General features: G+C 55.0%; 1 protein-coding gene across 1 annotated transcript in view; it reads right to left on the reverse strand.

The window, feature by feature from the left end:
• Window positions 1–26,563, reverse strand: part of stx1b (syntaxin 1B) — a 118,947-nt gene that overhangs the window by 7,995 nt on the left and 84,389 nt on the right. The window contains exons 2-8 of the mRNA XM_063062393.1: window positions 24,628–24,702; window positions 23,739–23,838; window positions 23,296–23,370; window positions 22,451–22,524; window positions 19,031–19,139; window positions 17,174–17,247; window positions 14,814–14,951 (exon numbers count right to left, since the gene is read on the reverse strand). Coding sequence (XP_062918463.1) covers window positions 14,814–14,951; window positions 17,174–17,247; window positions 19,031–19,139; window positions 22,451–22,524; window positions 23,296–23,370; window positions 23,739–23,838; window positions 24,628–24,702 — 645 coding nt within the window. The remainder of the gene's footprint in view (window positions 1–14,813; window positions 14,952–17,173; window positions 17,248–19,030; window positions 19,140–22,450; window positions 22,525–23,295; window positions 23,371–23,738; window positions 23,839–24,627; window positions 24,703–26,563) is intronic.

Consider the following 26,563-nt stretch of genomic DNA (forward strand, 5'->3'; position numbering starts at 1 on the left):
GGGCAGTGTATGGTTGTAGGGCAGTGTATGGCTGTAGGGCACTGTATGGCTGCAGGGCAGTGTATGGTTGTAGGGCAGTGTATGGCTGTAGGGCAGTGTATGGTTGTAGGGCAGTGTATGGCTGCAGGGCAGTGTATGGTTGTAGGGCACTGTATGGCTGTAGGGCAGTGTATGGCTGCAGGGCAGTGTATGGTTGTAGGGCAGTGTATGGTTGTAGGGCAGTGTATGGTTGTAGGGCAGTGTATGGCTGCAGGGCAGTGTATGGCTGCAGGGCAGTGTATGGTTGTAGGGCAGTGTATGGCTGCAGGGCAGTGTATGGCTGCAGGGCAGTGTATGGCTGTAGGGCAGTGTTTGGCTGCAGGGCAGTGTTTGGTTGTAGGGAACTGTATGGTTGTAGGGCAGTGTATGGCTGCAGGGCAGTGTTTGGTTGCAGGGCAGTGTTTGGCTGTAGGGCACTGTATGGCTGTAGGGCAGTGTATGGTTGTAGGGCAGTGTATGGCTGTAGGGCAGTGTATGGTTGTAGGGCAGTGTATGGCTGTAGGGAACTGTATGGTTGTAGGGCAGTGTATGGCTGTAGGGCACTGTATGGCTGCAGAGCAGTGTATGGTTGTAGGGCAGTGTATGTCTGTAGGGCAGTGTATGGCTGTAGGGCAGTGTATGGTTGTAGGGCAGTGTATGGCTGCAGGGCAGTGTATGGTTGTAGGGCAGTGTACGGTTGTAGGGCAGTGTATGGTTGTAGGTCAGTGTATGGCTGTAGGGCAGTGTATGGTTGTAGGGCACTGTATGGCTGCAGGGCACTGTATGGTTGTAGGGCAGTGTATGGCTGTAGGGCAGTGTATGGCTGTAGGGCAGTGTATGGTTGTAGGGCAGTGTATGGCTGTAGGGCAGTGTATGGCTGTAGGGCAGTGTATGGCTGTAGGGCAGTGTATGGCTGCAGGGCAGTGTATGGCTGTAGGGCAGTGTATGGTTGTAGGGCAGTGTATGGCTGTAGGGCAGTGTATGGCTGTAGGGCAGTGTATGGCTGTAGGGCAGTGTATGGCTGTAGGGCAGTGTATGGCTGCAGGGCAGTGTATGGTTGTAGGGCAGTGTATGGCTGTAGGGCAGTGTATGGCTGCAGGGCAGTGTATGGTTGTAGGGCAGTGTATGGCTGTAGGGCAGTGTTTGGCTGCAGGGCAGTGTTTGGCTGTAGGGCACTGAATGGCTGTAGGGCAGTGTATGGTTGTAGGGCAGTGTATGGCAGTAGGGAACTGTATGGTTGTAGGGCAGTGTATGGCTGTAGGGCACTGTATGGCTGCAGAGCAGTGTATTGCTGTAGGGCAGTGTATGGCTGTAGGGCAGTGTATGGCTGTAGGGCAGTGTATGGTTGTAGGGCAGTGTATGGCTGTAGGGCAGTGTATGGCTGTAGGGCAGTGTATGGCTGCAGGGCAGTGTATGGTTGTAGGGCAGTGTATGGCTGTAGGGCAGTGTATGGCTGTAGGGCAGTGTATGGCTGTAGGGCAGTGTATGGCTGTAGGGCAGTGTATGGTTGTAGGGCAGTGTATGGCTGTAGGGCACTGTATGGCTGCAGGGCAGTGTATGGTTGTAGGGCAGTGTATGGTTGTAGGGCAGTGTATGGCTGCAGGGCAGTGTTTGGCTGTAGGGCACTGTATGGTTGTAGGGCAGTGTTTGGCTGTAGGGCACTGTATGGTTGTAGGGCAGTGTATGGCTGTAGGGCAGTGTATGGCTGTAGGGCAGTGTATGGCTGTAGGGCAGTGTATGGTTGTAGGGCAGTGTATGGCTGTAGGGCAGTGTATGGCTGTAGGGCAGTGTATGGCTGTAGGGCAGTGTATGGCTGTAGGGCAGTGTATGGCTGTAGGGCAGTGTATGGTTGTAGGGCAGTGTATGGCTGTAGGGCACTGTATGGCTGCAGGGCAGTGTATGGTTGTAGGGCAGTGTATGGCTGTAGGGCAGTGTATGGTTGTAGGGCAGTGTATGGCTGCAGGGCAGTGTATGGTTGTAGGGCACTGTATGGCTGTAGGGCAGTGTATGGCTGCAGGGCAGTGTATGGTTGTAGGGCAGTGTATGGCTGCAGGGCAGTGTATGGCTGCAGGGCAGTGTATGGTTGTAGGGCAGTGTATGGCTGCAGGGCAGTGTATGGCTGTAGGGCAGTGTATGGCTGTAGGGCAGTGTATGGTTGTAGGGCAGTGTATGGCTGTAGGGCAGTGTATGGCTGTAGGGCAGTGTATGGCTGTAGGGCAGTGTATGGCTGTAGGGCAGTGTATGGTTGTAGGGCAGTGTATGGCTGTAGGGCAGTGTATGGTTGTAGGGCAGTGTATGGCTGTAGGGCAGTGTATGGCTGTAGGGCAGTGTATGGCTGTAGGGCAGTGTATGGCTGTAGGGCAGTGTATGGCTGTAGGGCAGTGTATGGCTGTAGGGCAGTGTATGGCTGTAGGGCAGTGTATGGCTGTAGGGCAGTGTATGGCTGTAGGGCAGTGTATGGTTGTAGGGCAGTGTATGGCTGTAGGGCAGTGTATGGCTGCAGGGCAGTGTATGGTTGTAGGGCAGTGTATGGCTGTAGGGCAGTGTATGGTTGTAGGGCAGTGTATGGCTGTAGGGCAGTGTATGGTTGTAGGGCAGTGTATGGCTGTAGGGCAGTGTATGGTTGTAGGGCAGTGTATGGCTGTAGGGCAGTGTATGGCTGTAGGGCAGTGTATGGTTGTAGGGCAGTGTATGGCTGTAGGGCAGTGTATGGTTGTAGGGCAGTGTATGGCTGTAGGGCAGTGTATGGCTGTAGGGCAGTGTATGGTTGTAGGGCAGTGTATGGCTGTAGGGCAGTGTTTGGTTGTAGGGCAGTGTTTGGTTGTAGGGCAGTGTATGGTTGTAGGGCAGTGTATGGCTGTAGGGCACTGTATGGCTGCAGGGCAGTGTTTGGTTGTAGGGCACTGTATGGTTGTAGGGCAGTGTATGGCTGCAGGGCAGTGTTTGGCTGTAGGGCACTGTATGGTTGTAGGGCAGTGTTTGGCTGTAGGGCACTGTATGGTTGTAGGGCAGTGTATGGCTGTAGGGCAGTGTATGGCTGTAGGGCAGTGTATGGTTGTAGGGCAGTGTATGGCTGTAGAGCAGTGTATGGTTGTAGGGCAGTGTATGGTTGTAGGGCAGTGTATGGCTGTAGGGCAGTGTATGGCTGTAGGGCAGTGTATGGCTGTAGGGCAGTGTATGGCTGTAGGGCAGTGTATGGCTGTAGGGCACTGTATGGCTGTAGGGCAGTGTTTGGTTGTAGGGCAGTGTATGGTTGTAGGGCAGTGTATGGTTGTAGGGCAGTGTATGGCTGTAGGGCAGTGTATGGCTGTAGGGCAGTGTATGGTTGTAGGGCAGTGTATGGTTGTAGGGCAGTGTATGGCTGTAGGGCAGTGTATGGCTGTAGGGCAGTGTATGGCTGTAGGGCAGTGTATGGTTGTAGGGCAGTGTATGGCTGTAGGGCAGTGTATGGCTGTAGGGCAGTGTATGGCTGCAGGGCAGTGTATGGCTGTAGGGCAGTGTATGGTTGTAGGGCAGTGTATGGCTGTAGGGCAGTGTATGGTTGTAGGGCAGTGTATGGTTGTAGGGCAGTGTATGGCTGCAGGGCAGTGTATGGTTGTAGGGCAGTGTATGGCTGTAGGGCAGTGTATGGCTGTAGGGCAGTGTATGGTTGTAGGGCAGTGTATGGTTGTAGGGCAGTGTATGGCTGTAGGGCAGTGTATGGTTGTAGGGCAGTGTATGGCTGTAGGGCAGTGTATGGTTGTAGGGCAGTGTATGGCTGTAGGGCAGTGTATGGCTGTAGGGCAGTGTATGGTTGTAGGGCAGTGTATGGCTGTAGGGCAGTGTATGGCTGTAGGGCAGTGTATGGTTGTAGGGCAGTGTTTGGCTGTAGGGCAGTGTATGGTTGTAGGGCAGTGTATGGTTGTAGGGCAGTGTATGGCTGTAGGGCAGTGTATGGTTGTAGGGCAGTGTTTGGCTGTAGGGCAGTGTATGGTTGTAGGGCAGTGTATGGTTGTAGGGAAGTGTATGGTTGTAGGGCAGTGTTTGGCTGTAGGGCAGTGTATGGCTGTAGGGCAGTGTATGGTTGTAGGGCAGTGTATGGCTGTAGGGCAGTGTATGGTTGTAGGGCAGTGTATGGCTGTAGGGCAGTGTATGGCTGTAGGGCAGTGTATGGTTGTAGGGCAGTGTATGGTTGTAGGGCAGTGTATGGTTGTAGGGCAGTGTATGGTTGTAGGTCAGTGTATGGTTGTAGGGCAGTGTATGGTTGTAGGGCAGTGTATGGTTGTAGGGCAGTGTATGGTTGTAGGGCAGTGTATGGTTGTAGGGCAGTGTATGGTTGAGGGCAGTGTATGGTTGAGGGCAGTGTATGGTTGTAGGGCAGTGTATGGTTGCAGGGCAGTGTATGGTTGTAGGGCAGTGTATGGTTGTAGGGCAGTGTATGGTTGTAGGGCAGTGTATGGCTGAGGGCAGTGTATGGTGCAGGGCAGTGTATGGTTGTAGGGCAGTGTATGGTGAGGCAGTGTATGGTTGAGGGCAGTGTATGGTTGTAGGGCAGTGTATGGTTGTAGGCAGTGTATGGGTTGTAGGGCAGTGTATGGTTGTAGGGCAGTGTATGGTGTAGGGCAGTGTATGGTTGTAGGGCAGTGTATGGTTGTAGGGCAGTGTATGGTTGTAGGGCAGTGTATGGTTGTAGGGCAGTGTATGGCTGTAGGGCAGTGTATGGTTGTAGGGCAGTGTATGGCTGCAGGGCAGTGTATGGTTGTAGGGCAGTGTATGGTTGTAGGGCAGTGTATGGTTGTAGGGCAGTGTATGGTTGTAGGGCAGTGTATGGTTGTAGGGCAGTGTATGGTTGTAGGGCAGTGTATGGCTGTAGGGCAGTGTATGGTTGTAGGGCAGTGTATGGTTGTAGGGCAGTGTATGGTTGTAGGGCAGTGTATGGCTGTAGGGCAGTGTATGGTTGTAGGGCAGTGTATGGTTGTAGGGCAGTGTATGGCTGTAGGGCAGTGTATGGCTGTAGGGCAGTGTATGGCTGCAGGGCAGTGTATGGTTGTAGGGCAGTGTATGGTTGTAGGGCAGTGTTTGGTTGTAGGGCAGTGTATGGTTGTAGGGCAGTGTATGGCTGTAGGGCAGTGTATGGCTGTAGGGCAGTGTATGGTTGTAGGGCAGTGTATGGTTGTAGGGCAGTGTATGGCTGCAGGGCAGTGTATGGTTGTAGGGCAGTGTATGGTTGTAGGGCAGTGTATGGCTGTAGGGCAGTGTATGGCTGCAGGGCAGTGTATGGTTGTAGGGCAGTGTATGGTTGTAGGGCAGTGTATGGCTGTAGGGCAGTGTATGGTTGTAGGGCAGTGTATGGTTGCAGGGCAGTGTATGGTTGTAGGGCAGTGTATGGTTGTAGGGCAGTGTATGGTTGTAGGGCAGTGTATGGCTGTAGGGCAGTGTATGGTTGTAGGGCAGTGTATGGTTGTAGGGCAGTGTATGGTTGTAGGGCAGTGTTTGGTTGTAGGGCAGTGTATGGTTGTAGGGCAGTGTATGGTTGTAGGGCAGTGTATGGCTGTAGGGCAGTGTATGGCTGTAGGGCAGTGTATGGTTGTAGGGCAGTGTTTGGCTGTAGGTCAGTGTTTGGTTGTAGGGCAGTGTATGGCTGTAGGGCAGTGTATGGTTGTAGGGCAGTGTTTGGCTGTAGGTCAGTGTTTGGTTGTAGGGCAGTGTATGGCTGTAGGGCAGTGTATGGTTGTAGGGCAGTGTTTGGCTGTAGGTCAGTGTTTGGTTGTAGGGCAGTGTATGGCTGTAGGGCAGTGTATGGCTGTAGGGCAGTGTATGGTTGTAGGGCAGTGTATGGTTGTAGGGCAGTGTATGGTTGTAGGGCAGTGTTTGGTTGTAGGGCACTGTATGGTTGTAGGGCAGTGTATGGTTGTAGGGCAGTGTATGGTTGTAGGGCAGTGTATGGCTGTAGGGCAGTGTATGGTTGTAGGGCACTGTATGGCTGTAGGGCAGTGTATGGTTGTAGGGCAGTGTTTGGTTGTAGGGCAGTGTATGGTTGTAGGGCAGTGTTTGGTTGTAGGGCAGTGTATGGTTGTAGGGCAGTGTATGGTTGTAGGGCAGTGTATGGTTGTAGGGTAGTGTATGGCTGTAGGGCAGTGTATGGTTGTAGGGCACTGTATGGCTGTAGGGCAGTGTATGGTTGTAGGGCAGTGTTTGGTTGTAGGGCAGTGTATGGTTGTAGGGCAGTGTATGGTTGTAGGGCAGTGTATGGTTGTAGGGCAGTGTATGGTTGTGCACTTTGGTAGATGGAATAAAAGTGCAGACTATTTTCTAAATGGTGAGTGAATTTGGAAATCAGAGGTGGAAAATGACCTGGGAGCCCTTGTGCAGAAGTCCCTAAACGTTAGCTTGCAGGTGAGTTGGTGGCAGAGAAGGCAGATGCAATGTTAGGACGAGAATATAAAAGCAAGGATGTAATGCTGAGGCCTTATAAGACATTGGAATGTTACGAGCAAATTTGGGCCCCTTATCTAAGAAAGGATGTTCTGGCGTTGGACAGGTTTACAAGAATGATCCTGGGAATGAAGTGGTTAATGCATCAGCAGTGTTTAGTGGCTCTGGGGCTTGTCCTATCTGGAATTCAGAAGAATGAGGGGAGACCTTATTGAATGTTGAAAGGCTGAAATAGAGTGGATGTGGAGAGGATGTTTCCTATGGTGGGAAACTCTGGGACAAATGTTCGATTGGATGGACGTCCCTTTAGAACAGAGAGGAGGAGGAATTTCTTTTACCAGAGGCTGGTGAATCTGAGGAATTCATTGCCACGGATGGCTGTGGAGGCCCGGTCATTGGGTATATTTAAAGCGGAGGCTGACAGGTTCTTGAATAGTCACCAGCAATCAGTCTATTGAGCATATTCCACAGGAGAAATCTCTCTGTTGGGAATCTTACTGAAAAATTTCATGAAATTTGTTAGGAAAAGTATTGGAGATGATCCTTGAAAAAGGATTTACAGACACTTGGTGAAGCACAGTCTGATTAGCGATAGTAAGCACGGCATTGTGAGGGGCAGGTCATGCCTCATGAGCCTGATTGAATTCTTTGAGGATGTGACAAAGCACATTGATTGGGGTAGAGCAGTCGATGTGGCATATATGGATTTTAGTAAGGCACTTGATAAGGGAAATTTGGCTGTGTGGGTGCAGAATTGGCTTGCCCATGGAAGGCAGAGGGTAGTTGCAGATGGAGTGTGTTCTGTCTGGAGGCTGGTGACCGGTGTGTTCCACAGATGTCTGCTCTTGGACCCCAGCTCTTCCTGACCTTTATAAATAACTTGGACGAGGAAGTGAATGAGTGGGTTAGTAAGTTTGCAGATGACACAAAGGGTGGTGGTATTGTGGTGAGCGTAGCAGAAGTTTGCAGATGACACAAAGGATGGTGGTACTGTGGACAGTGTAGAAGGTTGTCGTAGGTTACAGCAGGACATTGATAGGATGCAGAGCTGGGCTGAGAGGTGCAGATGGAGTTCAACCTGGAAAAGTGTGAAGTGATTCACTCAGGAAGGTCAAACACAGGGTAAATGGCAGGATTCCTAATGGTGAGAAGGAACAGAGAGATCCCTAAAGTGACTGTGCAAGTTGATAGGGTGGTTAAGAAGGCATACAGTTTATTGGCTGGGGGATTGAGTTCAAGAGCTGTGAGACAATGCTTCAGCTCTATAAAACTCTAGTTAAACCTCACTTAGAGTATTGTGTTCGGTTCCGGTCGCCTCATTATAGGAAGGAAGTGGAAATTTCAGAGAGGGTGCAGAGGAGATTTACCAGGATGCTGCTTGGATCAGAGAACATGAGCGAGCCAGGGCTTTTCTCTATGGGGTGGAGGATGAGAGGAGATTTCATGGAAGTGTACAAGATGATAAGAGGTTTGGATGTCGTGGACAGCTAGGGACTTTTACCCAGGGTGGAAATGGCTAATACAATGAGCATACAAGGGAGGAGAGAGAGAAGCGCACCACGCATGCGCAGCCCTCCGGTGAAAAATGATATCGTATCCATTAAATAGGGGCTGTGGACAATTCTGATTTGATGGAAATGGACGTGAAAGCACAGAGGAACATCTGGAGAAATTTCTGAAACGCCAGTTCGCTGCTGTTATTACTGCGCGGTCGGGAATCTTTCTGAGGGAAGGCCTCAAAATCCCCGGCTTTGCCTGCTGTTGGCGACCGAGATTGAGGTAAAATCGTTCGGATAGAGATGGCGCTCGGTACTGGGTGTCAGAGAGCTGAATCGGAGGCTTGAAGTTTTCGGATGACTCAGAGTCGGACCGTGGTCGGGTATGGCAGGGAGAGTTTTTCTTCCTTCTCTCCGTCTGCGTGAGAAGTGGGACATTTGACAGACTTTGAACTTTTACTGTCCTCATGGACTTATCAAGTTATGGTATTGTTGCACTGTTGTAACTATATGTTATAATTATGTAGTTTTGTTAGTTTTTTTCAGTCTTGGTGTGTCCTTGTTTTGTGATATCACACCAGAGGAAATATTGTATCATTTCTTAATGCATCCATTACTCAATGACAATAAAAGGGGACTACGTGTCTTCATAATCTAAAGGTGATTAGAAAAAAGTATGGGCGGGGGGGATGTCAGAGGTAAGTTGTTTTGCACAGAGTGGTGGGTATGAGTAACCCTGTTGCCAGGGGTGGTGGTAGAGGTAGAGATATTAGGAACATGCAGTACTCTTAGATAGGCACATGGATGATAGGAAAATGGAGGGCTGTGTGGGAGGGAAGGGTTAGATTGATCTTAGAGTAGGTTAAAAGGTCGGCATAACATGGTGGGCTGAAGAGCCTGTACTGTGTTGTAATGTTCTATGTTACGGGGAGAAAGCAGGAGAATGAGGTTGAGAACCATAGAGGAGACTTGATAGACTGAATGGCCTAATTTTGCTCACATGTCATTTGATATTTGATGTAAGCCCCCAGTTGGGGCATTCCTGCCAGCCATTTAAACCAAATGCTGTGGTGGTGATGGGGCCCAACTCCAGGAAGTTTCAGATGCTAGTGCGGCCCTGAGCCTGAGAGCTAGGCTGGACATGATATCAAACCTAGGCCACAAATCAAACTTGGCAGTTGCCTGCTGCTTCCAGCCTTTGAGTAAGAGTGGCCAAAACAGAACTAGGAGTAAAATGAAGAGTGAACTTTACCTGCTGTGTGAGTGTGGGGATGGGGTGTGGAAGGAACGGGGGGGGGGGTCGCTCGTTCAGCGCTGCGCCCAGGATCACACCTTGGCTTTTCCTGATCTTTTCCCTCTGCTCATTTTCAGGATCCTGATGTCACTGGGGAGGCCCAGTCTTGGGATAGGGATTTATCACCCATCCCAAATTGCCCAGAAGAGGTGAGAGGTTGCCAGCATGTATTACCCATCCCTAATAATCTCTGAAAGGTGGAAGCTTGCCTGTATGTACTAGCAATCACTGATTGCCCCTAATAGGTGGAAGCAACACACACAAAATGCTGGAGGAACTCAGCAGGTCAGGCAGAAACTATGGAAATAAATAAGCAGTCAACGCTTTGGGCTGAGACTCTTCTTCAGGATCGAAAAGGAAGGGGGAAGATGCCAGAATAAAAAGATGGGGAAGGAGAAGGGGAAGGGGGATACTTAGAAGGTGATAGGTGAAGCCAGGTGGATAGGAAAGATCAAGGGCTGGATAGGAGAGGAAAGTGGACCATAGGAGAAAGGGAGGGAGGAGGTGACCCAGAGGGAGGTGACAGGCAGATGAGAAGAGGTAAAAGGTCAGAGTGGGGAATGGAAGAAGAGGGTAGGAGAAGGCATTTATTCTTTAAACGGAAGTAGAAATTGATATTCATGCCAGCAGGTTGGAAGCTACCCAGATGGAATATAAGGTGTTGCTCCTCCACCCTGAGGGTGGCCTCATTGTGTCACAAGAGGAGGCCAAGGACCTACACGTCAGAACAGGAATGGGAATTGGCATTCAAATGATTGGTCACCAGGAAATCCTACATGTGGCGGATGGTGCAGAGGTGCTCGACGAAGCGGCCCCCCAATTTACGATGGGTCTCACCAGTGTAGAGGAGACTGAATCGGGAGCACTGGACACAATAGACAACCCCAGCGGATTCGCAGGTGAATTGTTGCCTCACCTGGAAGGACTGTTTGTGGTCCTGAATGGAGGTGAGGCAGGAGGTGAATGGACAGGGGCAGCACTTGGGCCTCTTGCAGGGATAAGTGCCAGGAGGGAGATTAGTGGGGAGGGATGAATGGCCAAGGGAATCATGGAGGGAGTGATCCCTGTGGAAAGCAGGGAGGTAAAGATGTCTTTGGAGATGGCGGAAGTTATGGAGGATGATGCTTTGGATGCAGAGGCTGATGGCGTGGTAGGTAAGGACAAGAGGAACTCTATCATGGTTAAGGCAGAGGGAAGATGGGGTGAGCGCAGATGTTCAGGGAATGGAGGAGATGCGGGTGAAGGCAGCATTAATGGTGGAGGAAGGGAACATCTCTGATGTCTCAGAAAGGAAAGCTCCATACTGGGAACAGATGCAATGGAGGTGAAGGAACTGAGAAAAGGGAATAGCATTTTTACTGGAGATAGACTGGGAGGAGGCATAATCAGGATGATTGTGGGACTCAGTAGGTTTATAAAAGATGTCACTTGACAGGTCGTCTCCGGAGGGAGAGACAGAGAGATCGAAAAAGGGGAAAGAAGCATGAGAAATGGACTGTGAATTTAAGGGCAGGATGGAAGTTAGAAGCAAAGTTGATGACATTGACGAGGTCAGCGCGGGTGCACGAAGCAGCACCAATGCAATCGTCAATGGAGCAGAGTTGGAGAGCGTCACCAGGAAAGGCTTGGAACATGGACTGTTCTATGTAGCTAACAAAGAGGCAGGCATAGCTGGGGCCCATGGCTACTCCTCCAGTCCGGAGAAAGTGGGAGGAGCCAAAGGAAAAATTGTTGAGGATGAGGACCAGTTCTGCCAGACGGAGGAGGATGGTGGTCGGGGGAACTCTTTGGTCTTTTATTGAGAAAGAAGTGGAGAGCTTTAAGGCTTTCTTGATGGGGGATAGGGACTGAACATCCTTGGTGTAAATGAGGCGGTCAGGGCCGGGGAACTGGAAGTTACTAAGCAGATTGAGACCATGGGACGTGTTGTGGATGTAGGTGGGAAGGGATTGAACCAAGGGGGATAGAATGGAGGTGAGGTGTGAGGGAATGAGTTCAGTGGGGCAGGAGCAGGCAGAGACAATGGGCTTAACTGGACAGACAGGTTTGTGGATCTTGGGTAGGAGGTAGAAGCAAGCAGTGTGGAGTAAGGGAACAATGAGTTTAGTGGCAGTGGTTGGGAGTTCCCCAGATTGATAGGGTCAGTGATGGTTTCGGAGATGTTTTTTTATAGTCAGAGTGGGGTCCTCTTCAGGGGGTCGGTATGAGGACAGTTGTCACCTGGCCTCAGCAAGGTAGAGGTCAGTGCGCCACATGACAACAGCAAGGTGGGAGCCAGCTAGCCTTTATCGCCAATCCCCAAGAGCCCCCTTGAGAAGGTGGGGTGAACCCTCTCCCTCCTGGAACTGTGGTTGTGTCTTCTGGTGTTGATGTTACCATGGTGCTGTCAGTTGAGAGATTTCTGGGGAGGGGATGGGGAGAGTTGTGGAGTGAACTGTTCTGTACAGGGTGCTGGGGGTCTTTGGAGTTGCAGGCGAACAGACTGACCTCTTGTGCTCCTCACCTGTGCCTCGTACATGGGGGAGGGTGTAGGGGCAGACACCTTGGGATTACCCACAGGAGAGAACCCCCACCCCCAAGGCCATGACCTGTTTCTGTAGCCACAGCAATGCACAAAATGCTGGGGAAATCAGCAGGTCAGGCAGCTTCTGTGGAGAGGAACAAACAGTCGATGCTTCAGCTCAAGACCCTTCATCAGGACTGGAGATGAAGGGTGCAGGAGCACAAGCTGGCAGGTAAGGGCGAGTCCAGGTGAGAGGGGGAAGTTAGCGATTGTTCATTCCCTCTCCCTGTGCTGAGTTCCTCCAGATTATTGTTGTTGTTCCAGATTATCAGCCTCTGCAGGATCTCCAAGGCTCAAAGGTTCATTTTATTATCGAAGTATTTGTGCAGAATACAACTCTGAGATTCGTCTTCTCCAGATAGCCACCAGAATACAGAAAACCATAGAAGTAGTTGAAAGACATCAAACCCCCCCAACATGAAAAGAAAAAAAACAAAAAACTTGCAAACCTCAAACCCCCACAACCACCGCACACAAAAATCTAACAGATCTCCCAAACCCCCTGCCTGCCCATCGGCAACAAGAAAAAATGTGTGAGAACGCAAAATAAAACATAGAACTGAAAGGGGCCAAAATGAACTACAGTCCAATCCATAAATCTCAGAATTTCGATAACATCATGTCTCCTGGAGCAAAATGGTTCATGTGGCTGGTCTGGCTGAGAATCCAGTGCACGGTAACCCCCTACCCACCACCCAGTAAGGTGCAGAACCTGGTGATGGGAATCCTAGTGAACGTCAAGGGGAGGCGTGCGGACCCTCCTCTGTGCATGGTCTCTGCTGGGCTCCTCTAGGCCCTGGATGTTACCTGCCCCTGAACAGCTGGTACCCGAGTGCTGGTCACAGCAGGCAGAGGCTGCCTCTCTTGCTGAGCGCCCGCCGATGGGAGTGGATGTGAGAAACGGGAGCGGCAGTCAGCCATGGAGTCTGCTGCGTCCTTCAGTGAGATCATGGCTGACTTGGTTGAGGTCTCAGCTTCACTCACCTGCCTGTCCTATAACTCCTACTCGGGGATATGTCAGAGAAGGTGTTTAATTTTACAGAGTGGCGGGTGCATGGAATATACAGCAGGGGTGGAGTTGGTGGCCGATACACGAGGGATATTTGAGAAACTCATAGATGGGCAAACGGAGGGTTGTGGAGTGTGTAGGAGGGAAGGGTTAGATTGATCATGGAGGAAGTTTCTATGGGTCTGTACAACACAGTGGGCTGGAGGGTCTGTCTGCTATATTATTCTATGCAAAAATCTATCTAGTTGTGTCTTAAATATATTTAATGAGTTGGTCTCTACGGCTTCCCTGGGTTGGGAATTCCTCAGGTTCACTACTCTCTGGAGAAAAGTAGTTCCATCTCGCCTCAGTCTTCTACTCCCCCCGCCCCCCCCGCCCCCATCCCGGGGGTTCCGTCTCTAGTTCTAGTCTTGCCCAGAAGTAGGAATGCCTTCCTGGCCTCTGTCTCGTCCGTCCTGTCTGTCAGCAGATGTCCTCGGTCAGGCATGATGGAAAGGAGGTCTCGGAGTCACAGAGTGCAGTTGTTCCTTTTTCCTGACCCATACCTGCCGACCAAGGTCCCTCCCCACTCCCTGTCAGCTGCAAGGGGCTGGGCTGAGTTCACTGCTGCAGAGGCATCTTGACCTTGCAACCTACCTCGCTGTGGTCTCGCACCTTATTGTCTACCTGCACTGCACTCTCTCTGCATCTGTTACACCTCAATCTGCATTCTGTTAATTGTTTACCTGGTTATACCTCAATGCACTGTGGTCTATATGAACAGTATACAAGGCAAGCTTTTCACCGTACAATAATAATTTAATTCTAATATACTTCCATCAGATCACTCATCAATCTCCTACGTCCAGGCAACAAAGTCCAAGGCTAAGCAACCTCTCCTTGTAACTCAGATCCCCAAGACCAGGTAGGCACACACAAAATGCTGGAGGAACTCAGCAGGTCAGGTAGCATCTTTGCAGAGGATATTCTGAGCTGAGACTCTTCATCAGGACTGCAAAGGGTGAAGAAGCCAGAGTAAGAAAGAGAGGAGAGGGGAAGGAGAACAAGCTGGCAGGTGATAGGTGAGACCAAGTGACGGGGAAGGTGGTTGGCCGGGGGAGGAGGGATGAAGAAAGAGGCTGGGAGGTGATAAGTGGAAAAGATAGACGACTGAAGAATGAATCTGACAGGAGAGGAGAATGGACCATGGGAGAAAGGGAAAGAGGAAGGGTAACAGAGGTGGGTGATAGGCAGGTGAGGAGATGAGAAGGCGTAAGGGGGGAGGCAGAATAGGGTATGGGAAAGGAGTGAAGGGCGGGGGGAAAATTACCAGAAGTTGGAGATATTGATGTTCATGCCGTTCGGCTGGAGGCTACACAAACAGAACACGAGGTTTTGCTTCTCCGTCCTGAGCGTAGCTTCATTGTGGCTGTAGAGGCGGCCATGGACCGACATGTCAGTATAGGAATGGGGAGTGGAAGTAAAATGGCTGGCCACCAGGAAACCTTTACTGCATTCTTTCTAGTTCAACAACATCTTTGCGATAATGGAACCAAAACCGTACGCAGTTCTCCAAATGCAAGGCAGGCTTTTCACTGTCCCTCAGTATGTGTGGAATAATAAACTGTTTCCAGGCCCTACAGCAATCAATTCCATCTTCCACAAACACAAGAGATTCTGCACACGCTGGGGATTAATAGAAGGGAATAAACAGTTGACATTTTGGCCTGAGATGATGAAGGTCTCGATCCCCTCCATCGATACTGCCTGCTTGCTGATTCCTCCAGCATTTTGTGCATATTGCTCACCATCTCTCCCTGGCTAACAGGCCACAGGTGGAGGATTTGCCCACTGACAGGATTCTTGAGCCTTACTGTATGAAGGCCAATCTCGCTCTATTGATGTACGTCATGGGGAGCCACAGGAGGTGGTGATCCAGCACTGGGCCAGGTCCAGCTTCGAGTCTGGGGTCTGCCTGACTTCTGCAGCTAGGCCTGGGTTAAACGGGGCCAGAGCCTGGCCTGAGACTGCAGGCCTCACCTGGCTCTCGACGAGCATCGCCATGTCGACGAACATGTCATGGAGCTCGCGGATACTGTTCTCAAGCTTGATGATTTCCGTGTGGCGGGTCTCGATCTCGTTTAGGGCCTGCTTCGTGATCTTGGAGTCCATAGTGATCTGGGTAGAGAAGAATGAGATCTGCATGAGACGAGGGCCCGGCTGAAAGACATGGCCCCAAATTGAGGGAGGGTGGAAGAAGAGATGGGGAAAGGTCCTTAAATCTCTGTAGTCCCTTCCCATTCTTACACCCCTCCCCATCTCCATGACTCTCTCCTTCCCTTATGCCCCCATCTTCGTGACCCCCTACCTCCCCTACCTCTGTGATTCTCCCACTGTCTCCATGATGCCCCAACTTCTCCTGCATCCCACAGTCTCTGTGATCCCCCTGTCTCCCCTGTGACCCCCACCCTCTCCTACACCTCTCCCTGACCTTCCTCTCTTCCCTCGTCTCTCTGAGACTCTCCCTTGTCTCTGTGATCCCCTCAATTAAATCTCCATGACACCCTCCCTTCTATGTGCCTGTCTCCGTCACCCTCTCCCCTGTTGATGTGATCCTCTCCCTACTATGTGATGCCCCTCCGTGATCCCCCCTCACATTGTCAGTGAAGACCAACAGCTTTGCATTCCTGTCCCTCCTCCTTCCTCACAGCCCCCAGCCGCTCTGTGTCTCCACACCCTCCCCTCTGCTCCCACCCCCCACCTCCCCTCTACACACCCTCTCTGCGTTAACCAGCTCCATCCTCCCCATAGAACCCACCCACTGTGTTCCCCAGACCCCCTCCCTCCCCTCTACACACCCTCTCTGAGTTAACCAGCTCCATCCTCCCCACTGACCACACCCACTGTGTTCCCCAGACCCCCCACGTCCCCTCTACACACCCTCTCTGAGTTAACCATCTCCACCCAAACACAGGCCCCACCCACTCTGTTCCCCAGACCCCCTCCCTCCCCTCTACACACCCTCTGAGTTAACCAGCTCCATCCTCCCCATAGAACCCACCCACTGTGTTCCCCAGACCCCCCACATCCCCTCTACACACCCTCTCTGAGTTAACCATCTCCACCCAAACACAGACCCCACCCACTCTGTGTTCCCCAGACCCCCTCCCTCCCCTCTACACACCCTTTCTGAGTTAACCATCTCCAGCCAAACACAGACCCCACCCACTGTGTTCCCCAGACCCCGCCCCTCCCCTCTACACACCCTGAGTTAACCATCTCCACCCAAACACAGATCCCACCCACTCTGTGTTCCCCAGACCCTCTCCCTCCCCTCTACACATCCTCTCTGTGTTAACCATCTCCACCCAAACACAGACCCCACCCACTCTGTGTTCCCCAGACCCCCTCCCTCCCCTCTACACATCCTCTCTGTGTTAACCATCTCCACCCAAACACAGATCCCACCCACTCTGTGTTCCCCAGACCCTCTCCCTCCCCTCTACACATCCTCTCTGTGTTAACCATCTCCACCCAAACACAGACCCCACCCACTCTGTGTTCCCCAGACCCCCTCCCTCCCCTCTACACATCCTCTCTGTGTTAACCATCTCCACCCAAACACAGATCCCACCCACTCTGTGTTCCCCACACCCCCTCCCTCCCCTCTACACACCCTCTCTGAGTTACCCAGCTCCATCCTCCCCATAGAACCCACCCACTGTGTTCCCCAGACCCCCCACGTCCCCTCTACACTCCCTCTCTGAGTTAACCATCTCCACCCAAACACAGACCCCACCCACTCTGTGTTCCCCAGACCCCCTCCCTCCCCTCTACACACCCTCTCTGCGTTAACCAGCTCCAGCCAAACACAGACCCCACCCACTGTGTTCCCCAGACCCCCCACGTCCCCTCTACACACCCTCTCTGAGTTAACCAGCTCCATCCTCCCCACAGACCCCACCCACTCTGTGTTCCCCAGACCCCCCACGTCCCCTCTACACACCCTCTCTGAGTTAACCATCTCCATCCAAACACAGATCCCTCCCACTCTGTGTTCCCCAGACCCCCTCCCTCCCTGCTGCACCCACTCTTCTCCTCTGCCCTATCCACTCTACATCACCAATCCCCCCACCCACTCTGCATCACCAATATCTCACCCTCCCCTCTGTCCCTACCCACTGTGTTCTGCAGCCCCCTCCGACTCTTGTTTCCCCAGTACCCCCCCCCCACTCTGTGTCACCAATCCTCCTCCCTCCCTACAGCCCCCACCCACTCGGCACTCCCCAGACCCCTCCTTACCAATTGCACCCACCCCCCTCCCCTCACTGCTAGTCCCCCTCCCTCCCCTCTGCCCCACCCACTCTGCATCCCCTCCCCCTCCTCGCCCCACCACTCACATCATCGGTGAAGACAGCCAGCTTGCCGCTCTCCAGCATGTCCTCCAGTTCTTCATTGGTTGTAGTTCGGCCGGCTGCAGGAGGGAACCAGAGGTGAGATCACTGCGGATGGGGGGGGGGGAGGGCAGTGTAGGAGGGAGGGGGAGTGGGGAAGGAGGGAGTAGGAAGGGAAGGATGGAGATGGAGGGGGAGGGGGGAGAGGGGAGGGGAGAGGGGGTGGGGGAAGAGAGGAAGAGGAAGAGGGTAGGGAGAAGGGTGGAGGGGGAAGGAGGGTGGAGGGGGAGTGGGGAGAGAGGGGAAAGGCAAAGAGAGAGAGAAGGGAAGGAAGGGGAAGGGAGGGGAGGAAGGATGGCATGGATGAAGGGTGGAAAGGAGATGGGGGAAGGAAGAGGGGGAGGGGAGGCTCTAGAGATGGGCAGGGGGATGGAGGAGGGGAGAGGGTAAGGGGAGGGGAGGGGAGAGGGGGAGAGGGGAGGGGGGAGAGATGGAGGGGGAGAGATGGAGGGGAGAGAGGAAGGGGAAGAGAGGAAGAGAGGAAGGGGAAGAGAAGAAGAGAGGAAGGGAAGGGGGTAGGGAGAAGGGTGGAGGGGAAGGAGTGTGGAAGGGGAGGGGTGCGGAAGGGGAAGTGGGAAGAGAGGGGAAAGGGGGAAGAGAGAGAGAAGGGAAGGAAGAGGAAAGGGGAGGGGAGGAAGGGTGGCATGGATGAAAGGTGGAAAGGGGATGGAGGGGGTGAGGGTGAGGAGGGAGGGGGAAGGAAGGGGGAGGGGAGGCTCTAGAGATGGGGAGGGGGATGGAAGAGGGGAGAGGGGAGAGGGGGAGGGGAGGAAGGGGGAAGGGGAAGGGAGGGATGGGGAGAGGAAGGGGAAGAGAGGAAGGGGAAGAGAGGAAGGGGAAGAGAGGAAGAGAGGAAGGGAAGGGGGTAGGGAGAAGGGTGGAGGGGAAGGAGTGTGGAAAGGGAGGGGTGCAGAAGGGGAAGTGGGAAGAGAGGGGAAGGGGAAGAGAGAGAGAAGGGAAGGAAGAGGAAAGGGGAGGGGAGGACGGGTGGCATGGATGAAAGGTGGAAAGGGGATGGAGGGGGTGAGGGTGAGGAGGGAGGGGGAAGGAAGAGGGGGAGGGGAGGCTCTAGAGATGGGGAGGGGGATGGAGGAGGGGAGAGGGGAGAGGGGAGAGGGGAGGAGGGAGAGGAGAGAGGGGGAGGGGAGGGGGGAGGGGAGGAAGGGGAAAGGGGGAAGGGGAAGGGAGGGATGGGGAGAGGAAGGGGAAGAGAGGAAGAGAGGAAGGGAAGGGGGTAGGGAGAAGGGTGGAGGGGAAGGAGTGTGGAAGGGGAGGGGTGCGGAAAGGGAAGTGGGAAGAGAGGGGAAAGGGGGAAGAGAGAGAGAAGGGAAGGAAGACGAAAGGGGAGGGGAGGACGGGTGGCATGGATAAAGGGTGGAAAGGAGATGGAGGGGTTGAGGGTGAGGAGGGAGGGGGAAGGAAGAGGGGGAGGGGAGGCTCTAGAGATGGGGTGGCGGATGGAGGAGGGGAGGGGGAGAGGGGGAGGGGGGAGAGGGAGGGGAGGTGGGAAGGAGTGGCGGGGAGAAAGTCAGAGATGACGTAAGGTGTCACAGGTGGAGGGGAGATTATGGGCAGTGAGGTTGGAGGAAATGAAGGAGATGGGGAGGAGAAGGCAGCAAGGAGAGGGAGTCGGTGGGAGAGCTGACAGGGTCGGGCTGGGAGGGTCAGGATAGGTGCCGGGGCTGGATGGGTCAGTGCCAGAGTTAGTACTGGAACCGAGGAGTCAGTGTCGGGGACGCAGGGATCAGGGTCAGGTTTGGACTGGAGGGTGGTGGGGGGAGAGGCTTCTCGATCGTCACTCACTGATTTCCAGCTGTCGTTGAATCCGATCCTTGCAGCGGTCCCGGTACTTGGACTGAGTGGCGTTGTATTCCGTCATCACCTCCACAAACTTCCGAGACAGGGTGGAGTGCTGCCCAGGGTGGGTGTGAGAAACACAGGGTGAGTCAGTGAGAGTAACAGTGTTCCTGGTGGGAGGGCGGTGTGTCCGATGTCCGGACCCCATGGGGCGAGAGGGTTTGGTGTGTCACGCCCGGTCCCGTGGGATGAGAGGGGTTGGTGTGTCACGCCCGGTCCCATGGGGTGAGAGGGGTTGGTGTGTCACACCCGGTCCCGTGGGGTGAGAGGGTTTGGTGTGTCACGCCCGGTCCCGTGGGGTGAGAGGGGTTGGTGTGTCACGCGAGAGGGGTTGGTGTGTCCGATGCCCAGACCCCATGGGGTGAGAGGGTTTGGTGTGTCATGCCCGGTCAGGTGGGGTGAGAGGGGTTGGTGTGTCACGCCCGGTCCCGTGGGGTGAGAGGGGTTGGTGTGTCACGCCCGGTCCCGTGGGGTGAGAGGGGTTGGTGTGTCACGCCCGGTCCCGTGGGGTGAGGGGGTTTGGTGTGACGCCTGGTCCTGTGGGGTGAGAGGGGTTGGTGTGTCACACCCGGTCCTGTGGGGTGAGGGGGTTTGGTGTGTCACCCGGTCCCGTGGGGCGAGAGGGGTTGGTGTGTCCGATGCCCAGACCCCATGGGGTGAGAGGGTTTGGTGTGTCACGCCCGGTCCCGTGGGGTGAGAGGGGTTGGTGTGTCATGCCTCGTCCCGTGGGGTGAGAGGGGTTGGTGTGTCACGCCCAGTCCCGTGGGGTGAGAGGGTTTGGTGTGTCACGCCCGGTCCCGTGGGGTGAGAGGGGTTGGTGTGTCACGCCCGGTCCTGTGGGGTGAGAGGGGTTGGTGTGTCCGACGCCCAGTCCTGTGGGGTGAGAGGGTTTGGTGTGTCCGACGCCCAGTCCCGTGGGGTGAGAGGGGTTGGTGTGTCACACCCGGTCCCGTGGGGTGAGAGGGGTTGGTGTGTCACGCCCGGTCCCGTGGGGTGAGAGGGGTTGGTGTGTCACGCCCGGTCCCGTGGGGTGAGGGGGTTTGGTGTGACGCCCGGTCCTGTGGGGTGAGAGGGGTTGGTGTGTCACACCCGGTCCTGTGGGGTGAGGGGGTTTGGTGTGTCGCCCGGTCCCGTGGGGTGAGAGGGGTTGGTGTGTCACGCCCGGTCCCATGGGGTGAGAGGGGTTGGTGTGTCACGCGAGAGGGGTTGGTGTGTCCGATGCCCAGACCCCATGGGGTGAGAGGGTTTGGTGTGTCACGCCCGGTCCCGTGGGGTGAGAGGGGTTGGTGTGTCATGCCCCGTCCCATGGGGTGAGAGGGTTTGGTGTGTCACGCCCGGTCCCGTGGGGTGAGAGGGGTTGGTGTGTCACGCCCGGTCCTGTGGGGTGAGAGGGGTTGGTGTGTCCGACGCCCAGTCCTGTGGGGTGAGAGGGTTTGGTGTGTCCGACGCCCAGTCCCGTGGGGTGAGAGGGGTTGGTGTGTCACACCCGGTCCCGTGGGGTGAGAGGGGTTGGTGTGTCACGCCCGGTCCCGTGGGGTGAGAGGGGTTGGTGTGTCACGCCCGGTCCCGTGGGGTGAGGGGGTTTGGTGTGACGCCCGGTCCTGTGGGGTGAGAGGGGTTGGTGTGTCACACCCGGTCCTGTGGGGTGAGGGGGTTTGGTGTGTCGCCCGGTCCCGTGGGGTGAGAGGGGTTGGTGTGTCACGCCCGGTCCCATGGGGTGAGAGGGGTTGGTGTGTCACGCGAGAGGGGTTGGTGTGTCCGATGCCCAGACCCCATGGGGTGAGAGGGTTTGGTGTGTCACGCCCGGTCCCGTGGGGTGAGAGGGGTTGGTGTGTCATGCCCCGTCCCGTGGGGTGAGAGGGGTTGGTGTGTCAAGCCCAGTCCCGTGGGGTGAGAGGGTTTGGTGTGTCACGCCCGGTCCCGTGGGGTGAGAGGGGTTGGTGTGTCACGCCCGGTCCTGTGGGGTGAGAGGGGTTGGTGTGTCCGACGCCCAGTCCCGTGGGGTGAGAGGGGTTGGTGTGTCACGCCCGGTCCTGTGGGGTGAGAGGGGTTGGTGTGTCCGACGCCCAGTCCTGTGGGGTGAGAGGGTTTGGTGTGTCCGACGCCCAGTCCCGTGGGGTGAGAGGGGTTGGTGTGTCACGCCCGGTCCCGTGGGGTGAGAGGGGTTGGTGTGTCACGCCCGGTCCCGTGGGGTGAGAGGGGTTGGTGTGTCACCCCCAGTCCCGTGGGGTGAGGGGGTTTGGTGTGACGCCCGGTCCTGTGGGGTGAGAGGGGTTGGTGTGTCACACCCGGACCCGTGGGGTGAGGGGGTTTGGTGTGACGCCCGGTCCCGTGGGGTGAGAGGGGTTGGTGTGTCACGCCCGGTCCCATGGGGTGAGAGGGGTTGGTGTGTCCGATGCCCAGACCCCATGGGGTGAGAGGGTTTGGTGTGTCACGGCTGGTCCCATAGGGCGAGAGGGTTTGGTGTGTCACGCCCGGTCCCGTGGGGTGAGAGGGGTTGGTGTGTCACGCCCGGTCCCGTGGGGTGAGAGGGGTTGGTGTGTCACGCGAGAGGGGTTGGTGTGTCCGACGCCCAGTCCTGTGGGGTGAGAGGGTTTGGTGTGTCCGACGCCCAGTCCTGTGGGGTGAGAGGGGTTGGTGTGTCACACCCGGTCCCGTGGGGTGAGAGGGGTTGGTGTGTCACGCCCGGTCCCGTGGGGTGAGAGGGGTTGGTGTGTCACGCCCGGTCCTGTGGGGTGAGAGGGGTTGGTGTGTCCGATGCCCGGTCCTGTGGGGCGAGAAGGGTTGGTGTGTCCGACGCCCAGTCCCGTGGGGTGAGAGGGGTTGATGCGTCATGCTGGGACCCCGTGGGGTGAGAGGGTTTGGTATGTCATGCCCGGTCCTGTGGGGTGAGAGGGGTTGGTGTGTCCGATGCCCAGACCCCATGGGGTGAGAGGGTTTGGTGTGTCACGCCCGGTCCCGTGGGGTGAGAGGGTTTGGTGTGTCACGTCCGGTCCCGTGGGGTGAGAGGGGTTGGTGTGTCACGCCCGGTCCCGTGGGGTGAGAGGGGTTGGTGTGTCACGCCCGGTCCTGTGGGGTGAGAGGGGTTGGTGTGTCCGACGCCCAGTCCTGTGGGGTGAGAGGGGTTGGTGTGTCACGCCCAGTCCCCATGGGGTGAGGGGGTTTGGTGTCACGCCCAGTCCTGTGGGGCGAGAAGGGTTGGTGTGTCCGACGCCCGGTCCCGTGGGGTGAGAGGGGTTGATGTGTCCGATGCCTGGTCCCCGGGGGGGGGGGTCGGGTGAGAAGGGTTGGTGCGTCTGACGCCCGGTCCCAGGTGGACAGTAGGGTTGGGGGGGGGGGAGGACAAGTACAACACGTATTACCTACCTGAGTTTTCCGAATTCGCAGATCTGCAGAAGATCGGTTCTGCCCTTCTTCCTGCTCAATGCTCTGCTCGATGGCTGGTGGGACAGAAACCTTCAGTGATCAGTTGAGGATTATCCGCGGATCTCAGCAGCAGCGGTTAGCAATCGGAGTTCCAGCCCTGCTTAGGAACCCACAGCAGCGGGAAGCGAGCCCGGGGCTCAGCCTCCAGCAGGCTCTCAAGGTCATTCCCGAGCCTGGTCTCAGGGTATTGGGACAGAATGGGAGTGGCTTTCTGATACCCCAAGTCCATCTCTACTTCTCGTTCCGACCAATCTCTTCCCTGTTGTCTTGAGGAAGACTCACAGAGCCGAGATCCCTTCTTCCCTCAGAACGGGGCATTACTCTCTGGGAACCTTCCCCCCCCCCCCAAGACAGTTCATACCACACCAGCATTTGCCCCCAGCTAACAGACACCCCTCCCTCACACCATCCCTCGTTGTGCCTTGGTGACAAAGCCTGGGGTCTGCGTCCTGTATTACCCCTGCACTCCCTCTGCCCCCATTGAGTGTCCTCCAGATTCCTCCACCTTCCCTCGGGTCAGGTCGGAGTGGAAGGAGGGTCGGGGCAGGGGCAGGGCAGGGTGGGGGAGAATGTCTGCAATCCCAGCCCCTTCCAGGTAGGTAGGAGGGTCCCTGAAGCTCCCCGTGAGCAGTAGACGGGGTGGGGCGGGGGTCTGCCCCACCAGGGAGGGAGGTAGGAGGATCCCTGAAGCTCCTCGAGACGAGTGGACGGATTGGGCGGGGGTCTGCCCCGTCCAGGGTGGGAGGAGGCACTATCCCGAGGTGATGATTAATACACACACTCACTTTTTAACTTGGAGCGGACCTTGTTGGCGGTTTTCTTGATGTCAGCCGTGAGATCCTCGAGGTCCTGTTTGATTTCTGTGCAAAGACCGGGCGGAGGATTAAACACGATGCCACACACTAACCGGGAAGGGGGCGGGTGGGGAAACGGGGAGGTTAGGGAGATTGGGGAGCGGGGAGGGGGAGATGGGGGACGGAGGAGGGGTCATCGAGATTGGGGGAAGGGGAGGAGGGGAGGTGCAGGCCTTCCTCATCTGGCGTGTGGGCGGTAGCAGAGGAGGGAGCAACGGGATGGGACAGTGGAGGGAGAGCGTCGGGGAAGGGTAGAGAGCAACGAGCAGGACATCCCAGGCGGGGCTGGGGTGGGGGTGGGTGGGGGGTGAACGTGCACAGTGTCCATGCCCCTTGGCCACAGCAGCTCCCACTGCCGGTAGCATTACACGTACTGTCATCCGGGTTGGGGGCGGCGAGGATGGCACTGTGTTGTTTCTTCACTTTGTCTACGTCTTCCGACAGCTTCTCAATGCAGCCGCGGATTTCTTCCACCTGGAACCAGACCAGGCCCAGATTAGGAATTCATCACCTCACCCCCTGCGTTCTCTCCTCAGCCCTATTCTTTTCCCAATCTAATCCCACTGCTCCCTCCCCCCCCCCAACAACCTTCTGTCAGTCCCGAAACTAATCCTACTGCCCCGTATCAATTCCCAAACTAATCCTACTGCCGTGTCTCTCCCCACAGTCCCGTGTCAGTCTTTAAACTAATCCCACTGCCCCGTCTCTCCCTACAGCCCCGTGTCAGTCCTTAAACTAATCCCACTGCCCCGTCTCTCCCTACAGCCCCGTGTCAGTCCCCAAACTAATCCCACTACCCTGTCTCTCCCCACAGTCCCGTGTCAGTCCTTAAACTAATCCCACTGCCCCGTCTCTCCCTACAGCCCCGTGTCAGTCCCCAAACTAATCCCACCACCCTGTCTCTCCCCACAGTCCCGTGTCAGTCCTTAAACTAATCCCACTGCCCCGTCTCTCCCTACAGCCCCGTGTCAGTCCTTAAACTAATCCTACTGCCCTGTCTCTCCCCATAACCCTGTGTCAGTCCCCAAACTAATCCCACTACCCTGTCTCTCCCCACAGTCCCGTGTCAGTCCTTAAACGAATCCCACTGCCCCATCTCTCTCCACAGCCCCGTGTCAGACCTCAACCTAAACCCACTACCCCAGTTCAAACTGTGCAGCATCCGTCCCCTCTGCAAGTGCTGAAAACACAACGTACACGCATGCCCCTCTGCACACATGCCTGTGCCTGTGTGTAGCACACTGCCTGCATTGGGATACTCACCTGTTCAAAGAATTCATCCATGAAATGGTCCCGGTCAACGTGAACGATTTCATCATCGTCGTCACTGTCCTTGCCCTGCAGCACAGAAGGTGGGACTGTCAGAGGGTGAGACACAGTAACCTCAAATCAGGTGACTGCAGCTTGAACTTAGGAAGGGACCGGTCATGGTGCAGGACCTTCTAAAACACACAGGCATATCGCTGTGTCTGTCAGTCTCCTCTTACTCAGGGAGAGATCTGTACACTGACTGGGATCTCTCAGCCCCTCTTTCTTGGGGAGATCTGTACACTGACCTGTGTCTCTCAATCCCTCTCTCTCTCAGGGGGAGATCTATACACTGACTGGTGTCTCTCTGACCCTCTCTCTCAGGGGGAGATCTGTACACTGACCGGTGTCTCTCAGTCCCTCTCTCTCAGGGGGAGACCTGTACACTGACTGGTGTCTCTCAGTCCCTCTCTCTCAGGGGGAGACCTGTACACTGACTGGTGTCTCTCAGTCCCTCTCTCTCAGGGGGAGACCTGTACATTGACTGGTGTCTCTCAGTCCCTCTCTCTCAGGGGGAGATCTGTACACTGACCGGTGTCTCTCAGTCCCTCTCTCTCAGGGGGAGATCTGTACACTGACCGGTCCCTGTACAGGAAGTATATGATGAGAAACTGTGGAGGGAGATTCACTCTGTGCCTGACCCCTGGAGTGTGTGATGGGACAGTGTGGAGGGAGCTTCACTCTGTCCAACCCCGGGAGTGTGTGACAGGACAGTGTGGAGGGAGCTCCACTCTGTGTTTGACCCTGGGGATGTGTGGCGTGACGATGTGGATGGAGTCTTTTTCAATCCAGCACATGTTGTCAAGTTCAAGTTTAGTTTAAATGTCATTCAACCACACATGAACTCCCATGAATACAACCACACAAAGGTTCAAAACACAGCACCAATATTCATACGCAGCACAAGACACATATAAGAAAGCAAGCATATATAAGATCACAGTAAAATAGTCCAAAAATAAAGTCCAATCCCTGAGTCCATGAATGTTGCAGCAGTCTGCAGTCGAACACAATATGGCTTGACTTTTGCTGAGCGAACACTGTGGGGCAGCACTGACTCCGACGTGGATGTTGCGCTACTCCGCCTCTGGTGGAGTACACTGACTCTGACGCCTCTCCCCTGGGTGGCTGTAAACAGGTGACACCGTGGCTTCCGGCCCAGTTCTTGTAATGATCAAGGCCACGCAGCTCACCCGCTGTCTGCCAATAAACCAGTGAATCTGACTTGCGACCTTCCACATTAACAACGTCCGACAGGATCTTGCGTTCACAAGAAACGCGACTGAAACAAATACTGCACACCTTCTTCGCACACCACCCACTCCTCCGATGCCTCCCTGACACAGGCAGCCGCACAATCCACACCAAGTGACCCGCTGATGGGGTAGCCATGCAGAACCTTAACTTCTTAATGTCCAGCAGGGACGATCATAAAAAATGTTTAAAAAATACGATAACACCTTTGGTTGGTAGAAGTCGCTGTGTCCCAGTGCACGGCCATCCAACTAGAGGTCCTGGCCCTGGGTATTGTTATCCCTCTGAAGGTTGTTCTTTCTGTTCTGTACCTGTACAAGGAACTAATTCCCAGTGGTCAACTCACCCTTCCCTGCACATCTTTAGGAACCCAGAGAACCCAGGAGTGGGGGGAAGCCATGCTGTCACAGGGGGAACGGTGCAGACTTTACACAGACAGCAGAGGTCAGGATCGAATCCAGAATCAGTCCGAATTCCCTGGAGTTGTGAGGCTGAAGCAACAACTGCCTTTGCTACCTCCATGTGCCCTCAAAGTTTAGAATTTCGCCAACCTTTGCAAAGTCGTAGGTAGCTTTTACTCCTATTGGTCAATGTTGTCTGTCTCAGCATTTGTTCAAACCACAGAGCAGTGGATTTG

This window comes from Mobula hypostoma, chromosome 11 (assembly GCF_963921235.1).
Source record: "Mobula hypostoma chromosome 11, sMobHyp1.1, whole genome shotgun sequence".
In the NCBI taxonomy this organism is placed as follows: domain Eukaryota; kingdom Metazoa; phylum Chordata; class Chondrichthyes; order Myliobatiformes; family Myliobatidae; genus Mobula; species Mobula hypostoma.